Source organism: Limulus polyphemus, unplaced genomic scaffold (assembly GCF_000517525.1).
Source record: "Limulus polyphemus unplaced genomic scaffold, Limulus_polyphemus-2.1.2 Scaffold6351, whole genome shotgun sequence".
Lineage (NCBI taxonomy): Eukaryota > Metazoa > Arthropoda > Merostomata > Xiphosura > Limulidae > Limulus > Limulus polyphemus.
In genome coordinates this window covers 43,418-52,385 of record NW_013671961.1, presented here as the reverse complement: position 1 = coordinate 52,385, position 8,968 = coordinate 43,418, and the positions used below count along the sequence as shown (strand labels likewise).

Here is an 8,968-nt window from a genome sequence, read left to right as displayed (position 1 = left end):
CTCACTAGAGGACACAAAGCTCTTGTGGGGGGGGTATAACCCTCTGGAGGACACAAAGCTCTTGTGGGTAGTATTTCCCCACTTCAGTAAACTATGGCTATACGCTACTATTTTAGTTCATCTTGGAGGTTCAGAATTTTCGTTCTTTACATGATTCAAGCTTAGTCCATTGAAAACAACTATTGACATTCAAAATGTTGTTTTCAATATTACATTTATTAATTGTTACAGGAACACTGGAACCATATAACGGATTACTCCGTATATAATTTACTGAATTCCTGAGTTGTATTTATCAAATCCTTTAGATGTGTTTGCATCCCATGCCTTAAATACTTATATTATAAGCGTATACGTTTTTAATAACGTTTAAGCTATTCTTTACAAGTTAGCAGTAATTTAAAAAGATTAGAAAGCCTAAATATAAAGAAGTCAAATGAACTGATGACTATAGATTCTGGTATACTGCACTTTTATCTATGTTCTGGCGGCTAGGCCTTTAAGGGATATTATCTTTTATTAAAAGAAAAACAAAAACACAAAAGAATTTACTTGCTTGCGGAAATTCCCGAAAAGAAAATAGCAAACAAGAGATGATAAAGTCATTCAGTGTAGTGTTGATATTTGAAAGTTTCCTAGTTAATGGCTTTTAGAGAATCAATTAGGTTTTTTTACGTCTACAACGTTATTAGTGTATTCACTTTAAATCTATGGGTCATTAGCTCTAGTGAAATTACCAAATTGATATATAAAGATGTTATTTCTATATATATATATATATATACAGGGAGAGAAAGTTATAAAAAAATTAAATGATAAAGAACTACAGCTGGTTTAGAAATTTAAAACTGTGGAGACTTGTAAACTTTTTGTTTTTGAGGCGAAACGAAGTTTTAATAAACGAAAATAATCAACATTAGTAAATGACAAAAAAAAAATCCTCGCTTAATGTCTCGATATGCGGTAAGTCTTAAGGCTTATAACGTTAAAATCCAGGTTTCAATACCCGTGGTGGGCACAGCACAGATAGCCTATTGTGTAGCTTTGTGCTTGACATCAATACCCTGTATAGAGTTTGAATTAGAACGAAGAATTCAAACTTTGAGTTTGTCTATTGAAACACCAATGGACAGATATATGTGGTAAGCTTTTCAAAAGCCCACAATTAAAACACCAATGGACAGATATATGTGGTAAGCTTTTCAAAAGCCCACAATTAAAACACCAATGGACAGATATATGTGGTAAGCTTTTCAAAAGCCCACAATTAAAACACCCAGGGAATTTCGACGCTACTTTGAAATACTTCACCCAGTTTTATATCCCGGATAAACTAGCCGGCTAAACTTATCCCGGATAAACTAGCTGGCTAAACTTATCCCGGATAAACTAGCCGGCTAAAAGGAAAACTTTACCTACTCATTCCAGATAAATGTATTAGCTAAAAGTACTCAATAATAGCAGGAAAACTTTGATTCACCGCACATAATAAAACTGTGGCATTTTGGGCTTTTGAAAAGCTTACCACATATATCTGTCCATTGGTGTTTTAATTGTGGGCTTTTGAAAAGCTTACCACATATATCTGTCCATTGCTCTAACAAGATTTAGGTGTTCGGCTAGTAATAAGAGAAGACACGTCATTGTCACGTAATAAACGTATTATAATAACAACAAAAGTTAAGTTTTAAACTGAACTATAATTATTATAAAAATAAAATATTAAACAAACAAAGTGTATTAACGGTGAATACATGTTGTTAATGTCCTGGATCAAGGTTATACAATAGTTGAGAATAAATACAGGTTAAGTTTCTCACGGTTGAAACGAAAATGTATAAAATATTAATATTTACAAGTACTAGTTTCACAAGTGATTTTTCTATATGAACAATCTTGATTTATATGTACTTTATATATATACATATCTCCAGAAAAAATCGTCAATTTTCTAACTACTCCAGACGTCAAAGCTATGAGCTGTTCGAAGTTCAATTTATAGGGTTTAAAGATTCTACTAGATGGCGCACTATGAGCCATGTCTTTTTTCTTTTTTTTTTTCAAGTAGCAGAAAATGATTAAGTGCACGGAATGTGCTCAGTTGCTTGCTATAAAACAGTAAAGAGGTTTAATGTTGTTCCACAGTGCGGTTAGAAGTGACAGGTAGAAAGCTTTCCTTGCACCATCCTAGACCTAAGTTCTCACGATTATTTACTGATAAGTGAACAAACCAATAACAAGATGTATCTTAGAAAATCGTCCAGTGAAGATGAAGAATAAAGAATAAGCGAGTTTTTATCTTTAGAAGGTAAGACCCTTGTTTGATCTCACGTTGAATATAGTAAGCTATTACCACTGTGTGTTTTATCTCTTAAATTATATCAGGGCTTGAAATATAAAAACGTTAATCTAGAAAATTTAATAACAAACTTTAAAATTATAGTATGCACATTGGTTAGAGTGAGTCGTACCTTCTCGTACAATATTATATTTGGTATAATTACTTCTATTCAATTACTTCTAATGTAGTAGTTTACGGACTTGTGACCAATTACTTCTATAATATAGTAGTTTACGGACTTGTGACCAATTACTTCTATAATGTAGTAGTTTACGGACTTGTGACCAATTACTTCTATAATGTAGTAGTTTACGGACTTGTGACCAATTACTTCTATAATGTAGTAGTTTACGGACTTGTGACCAATTATTTCTATAATGTAGTAGTTTACGGACTTGTGACCACTCTACTTCTATAATATAGTAGATTACGGACTTGTGACCAATTACTTCTATAATGTAGTAGTTTACGGACTTGTGACCACTCTACTTCTATAATGTAGTAGTTTTCGGACTTGTGACTAATTACTTCTATAATGTAGTAGTTTACGGACTTGTGACCACTCTACTTCTATAATGTAGTAGTTTTCGGACTTGTGACTAATTACTTCTATAATATAGTAGTTTACGGACTTGTGACCACTCTACTTCTATAATGTAGTAGTTTTCGGACTTGTGACCACTCTATTTCTATAATGTAGTAGTTTTCGGACTTGTGAACAATTACTTCTATACTGTAGTAGTTTACGGACTTGTGACCACTCTACTTCTATAATATAGTAGTTTACGGACTTGTGACTAATTACTTCTATAATGTAGTAGTTTACGGACTTGTGACCACTCTACTTCTATAATATAGTAGTTTTCGGACTTGTGACCACTCTACTTCTATAATGTTGTAGTTTACGGACTTGTGACCAATTACTTCTAATGTTGTAGTTTACGGACTTATGACCAATTACTTCTAATGTAGTAGTTTACGGACTTGTGACGAATTACTTCTATAATGTAGTAGTTTACGGACTTGTGACCAATTACTTCTAATGTTGTCGTTTACGGACTTATGACCAATTACTTCTAATGTAGTAGTTTACGGACTTGTGACCAATTACTTCTATAATGTAGTAGTTTACGGACTTGTGACCACTCTACTTCTAATGTTGTAGTTTACGGACTTGTGACCAATTACTTCTATAATGTAGTAGTTTTCGGACTTGTAACCACTCTACTTCTATAATGTTGTAGTTTACGGACTTGTGACCACTCTACTTCTATAATGTAGTAGTTTACGGACTTGTGACCACTCTACTTCTATAATGTAGTAGTTTACGGACTTGTGACTAATTACTTCTATAATATAGTAGTTTACGGACTTGTGACCAATTATTCTATAATGTAGTAGTTTTCAGACTTGTGACCAATTACTTCTATAATGTAGTAGTTTTCGGACTTGTGACCAATTACTTCTATAATGTAGTAGTTTTCAGACTTGTGACCAATTACTTCTATAATGTAGTAGTTTTCAGTTATATATATATAACTTATTTAGTTTTATTAGTTTTATTTCTTAGTTAAGCACATTTATTTATTTATTATGAGGATAAGTTTGCCTTGTTATATTAGTACGGATTTAGGACTAACGCAAATTTTATAAGCAAGTCAAATGTCTTGAGATAATACTGGGTTTACGGCCGAAAACATCGATAACTTTGTATACTAATCATTCTGAGCTTTAAATTTATGCTACAATATATTCCTAGTTAAACTGTTATATTAGATGAGCTACATTAACTAGTAGGTGGGTTGACTTAATCAGCAGATAATAATAATATATAATGAATAACTAAATGATAAAATAACAATGAAACCTATAACATGTCGAACAAGTTACTGAAAGACAACCTTCCAAAAAAGTCCGTCTCTTACAGAATAAAACTACTACATTATAAGTAATTGGCTACAAGTCCGTAAACTACTACATTATAGAAGTAATTAGGTCACAAGTCTGAAAACTACTACATTATAGAAGTAATTGGTCACAAGTATGTTTTATTTTTATTTCTGTCTATCTATCTGTTTATCTACTACCTACCTATCTAGCGATCTATCTAATACTCGTGATAGTGACGTAATAAGTAAGTTATTTTCCTATAATTGTATAATGCTTTTTTTTCATTGGGTTCAAACCTATAAGTCATACTCTAATACAATTAGTTTTTATTCTAACGCTTCTCATGTTGTTTGTAAGGTCATGACCTTTAAGACTTCCTACTGAACTGGTAGATTAGAATGTATAATTTTGATACGTACTACTGAAACGTTGAGAACTGTAAGGATTCCTAAATTACCGATAGGTGGCGATTTGTAAATCTGACATCACAGTCCTTTGAAACCAGGTATCTTTATTTGTTTTGTTTTTTTTGAATTTCGCGCAGAGCTACACGAGGGCTATCTGCGCTAGCCGTCCCTAATTTAACAGTGTAAGACTAGAAGGAAGGCATCACCACCCACCGCCAACTCTTGGGCCACTCTTTTACCAACGAATAGTGGGATTGACCGTCACATTATCACGCCCCCCATGGCTGAAAGGGCGAGTATGTTCGGTGACGGGATTCGAACCCGCGACCCTCAGATTGCGAGTCGAGTGCCTTAACCTGGGCACGTATCTTTATATAAATATATATATTCCTATTTATTTAGTGATCCGCTATTTGTGTCAGAAAATAACTGAAAACCTGTTGAAAGATGGCATCAGATTTTGATGTTTTGTTCTGTGTTGACTCTTACATTGTTTGGTTTATTGTTCTTCTAATATTAATACAACTCTTACTATCTCTCTTTCTTCATAACTGCTTATTTTACCAGAGTCTACACTACAATGTGAGTCTACACTACAATGTAGGTGGTAAAGCTACATTGTAGTGTAGACTCTGGTAAACCTATATTGTAGTGTAGACTCTGGTAAACCTACATTGTTGTGTAGACTCTGGTAAACCTACATTGTAGTGTAGACTCTGTTAAACCTACATTGTAGTGTAGACTCTGGTAAACCTACATTGTTGTGTAGACTCTGGTAAACCTACATTGTAGTGTAGACTCTGTTAAACCTACATTGTAGTGTAGACTCTGGTAAACCTACATTGTAGTGTAGACTCTGGTAAACTTACATTGTAGTGTAGACTCTGGTAAACCTACATTGTAGTGTAGACTCTGGTAAACCTACATTGTAGTGTAGACTCTGGTAAACTTACATTGTAGTGTAGATTCTGGTAAACCTACATTATAGTGTAGACTCTGGTAAACATACATTGTCATAATGTGAGTGTTTATGAATGTGACTTTAGGATAATGTAGGTAGCCTTAAGATATTCATGACATCTTTATAAATCGCGACTTTACGATAGTGATGGCAGCTTTATAAATCTTGACCTTACGACAGCGATGACAGCTTTATAAATTTTGACCTTACGATAGTGATGGCAGCTTTATAAATCTTGACCTTACGAAAGTGATGGCAGCTTTATAAATCTTGACCTTACGAAAGCGATGGCAGCTTTATTAATCTTGACCTTACGATAGTGATGACAGCTTTATAAATTTTGACCTTACGATAGTGATGGCAGCTTTATAAATCTTGACCTTACGATAGTGATGGCAGCTTCATTAATCTTGACCTTACGACAGCGATGACAGCTTTATAAATCTTGACCTTACGATAGTGATGGCAGCTTTATAAATCTTGACCTTACGATAGTGATGACAGCTTTATAAATCTTGACCTTACGATAGTGATGGCAGCATGCTCTAAAGATTATAATGTTTGACAGTAATGCCGTCTTAGTTTATCTTGAACTAACCCTAACTGACAGCAAGGTGTATATATATATATTTGCTGCCAACATAGACAGCGAATGATTCTTAATGTCTCTGACCAGGTGAAGATTTATCATCTTAATGTCTCTGACCAGGTGAAGATTTATCATCTTAATGTCTCTGACCAGGTGAAGATTTATCATCTTAATGTTTCTGATCAGGTGAAGATTTATCATCTTAATGTTTCTGATCAGGTTAAGATTTATCATCTTAATGTCTCTGACCAGGTGAAGATTTATCATCTTAATGTTTCTGATCAGGTGAAGATTTATCATCTTAATGTTTCTGATCAGGTGAAGATTTATCATCTTAATGTTTCTGACCAGGTGAAGATTTATCATCTTAATGTTTCTGATCAGATGAAGATTTAATATCTTAATGTCTCTGACCAGGTGAAGATTTATCATCTTAATGTTTCTGATCAGGTGAAGATTTATCATCTTAATGTTTCTGACCAGGTGAAGATTTATCATCTTAATGTTTCTGACCAGGTGAAGATTTATCATCTTAATGTCTGTGACCAGGTGAAGATTTATCATCTTAATGTTTCTGACCAGGTGAAGATTTATCATCTTAATGTTTCTGACCAGGTGAAGATTTATCATCTTAATGTTTCTGATCAAGTAGATATTTATCATCTTAATGTTTCTGATCAGGTGAAGATTTATCATCTTAATGTCTCTGATCAGGTGAAGATTTATCATCTCCGATATTACTTACAATCCACGTATTGTTGATCGTCAGGGTTTAACCCTCAAGTTACCGACTTGTTTTTATACCGTTCCCTTCCGGTGGGGTCCATACATTGGGTAATTCTGACCCACATTGAGTGAAGTCACCCACTTTCTACAAGAGACTCAAAGAGTAGATAACTGAAATGTTAATGGTATTCTTGAGTACGATCTATGCGTCATTAGGGAAACCGTAACCATCAAATGCATGAACGCACAAATAATTTGGTAGAATGGATTTAAAAACCGATAGGTAAGGATTAAGGTGTGAAAAAGTTTTTAGTAAATTAGCTTGAGAAACCTTGATTTGATCTTGTTGGAGTTTTAATGGCCATATTTGAAGTGATCATTTTTGGTCATTGATTTACAGTTTTTGTCATGAACTTTAAATGATTCCATTATAGCTCTGTTGTTATGTGAATAATGTCTTAGAAGATCCTACAGGAGACATTTTTGGTTCTCAACTTATGTGGCTTTTCCTGTATCTTTACAGCAAGCTTAACCCTAAAATTTCTCTACGCCAGTCAAAGGTAAACAGTACATTAATTTGTAGGGAATAAGTCGTTATCGCTAACTGTGACAGGAAGATTTAAGTCGAGATATATTCTATAAATATAATTTAACAGTTCTGACTCATTCGTTTGTTTCCACACTAAATCATAGGTGTCTCTGATGACTGACGAAGAGTCGCCCAGTTACACGAGATCTCCCGGGGAATAATGTCAAAATGACGACGTCATGCACGTGCACTCTTCTCGTGTTTGCTTTGATCATCACAGAAATGAGGGAACCCCTGTCATCTGCATTATGCGGACTCTCAGAATTTTCCTGTGATAACGGTAAATGTGTTCGACAAAACATGTTTTGTAACGGCAGAGAAGACTGTGGGGATGGTAGCGATGAGCCACGAGGGTGTATGGGTAAGAGCGCTCTTTCGCGATCTTTGAAGTATTTGAATAACTTAGCTATTATAATTACTGAACGTAATTAAGACAAGGCCTTAATGAAACCAAGTAAGAATAAGAGTTATTTTTATTTAATCCCTAAACTGGATGGCTTCGTTTTACAGCAGTAAGATGTTTTATTCAGTGTTTCGCTAGAATATTTATATATATATATTGATGAAATTCTATTGCAGATGGAATAGTGGCTTTTGGAATTAAAGCAAACATAATAGTTCTTGTTTATGTCATTTCGTAAATAAAGAGGCGAGTGAAATTTGTTAATCCACAGTTTCATTTAGAAAATACAGGATTTTTCGGACTGACATGGCCTAGTGGCTAGAGCACTCGACTCGCGGGTCGCGTGCTCGAATTCCGTCACCGAACATGCTCGCCCTTTCAGCCGCGAGGGTGCTATATAATGTGTCCGCGAATCCCACTTTTCGTTGGTTAAAGCGTATCCCAAAAATTGGCGGTGGGTGGTGTTGATTAGCTGTCTTCCTTGTAATCTACCCCTTCAAAATTAGAGTGGACTATCACAGATAGCCCCCGAGTAATTCAACAAACAAACCTTTAGCTTACGTATGAAAATAGAGGCCTCTGAAACAATATCGGATAGAATTTGGTGAATAAATTTGCCAGCTATGAAAACCGTTCTTCTTCGTGGCTGGTTCTGTTAATAAGGAGTAGCCTGAACGTTGGCGGTGGGTGGTGTTGACTAGCTGCCTTCCCTCTAGTCTAGCACATATAGTCCTTCAGTAATTAAACAAACAAATAAAATAGGATTTTCTTTAACGTGCGACTTATTTATCTGACCTTACACGCGACAAACGAAGAGTAAACGTTATTTTAATGATATCCAATATTCCACGACTTATTTATCTGACCTTACACGCGACAAACGTAGAGTAAACGTTATTTTAATGATATCTAATATTCCACGACTTATTTACCTGACCTTACACGCGACAAACGTAGAGTAAACGTTATTTTAATGATATCTAATATTCCACGACTTATTTATCTGACCTTACACGCGACAAACGTAGAGTAAACGTTATTTTAATGATATCTAATATTCCA

At 34.5% G+C, this 8,968-nt stretch overlaps 1 protein-coding gene across 1 annotated transcript in view; it reads left to right on the top strand.

Moving 5' to 3' along the window:
- Nucleotides 1-7,606: 7,606 nt before the first annotated feature.
- The window catches only part of LOC106473632, a 20,466-nt gene continuing 19,104 nt past the window's right edge, over nucleotides 7,607-8,968 (top strand). Inside the window, exon 1 of the mRNA XM_022402036.1 lies at nucleotides 7,607-7,864. Coding sequence (XP_022257744.1) covers nucleotides 7,672-7,864 — 193 coding nt within the window. The 5' untranslated portion in view covers nucleotides 7,607-7,671. The remainder of the gene's footprint in view (nucleotides 7,865-8,968) is intronic.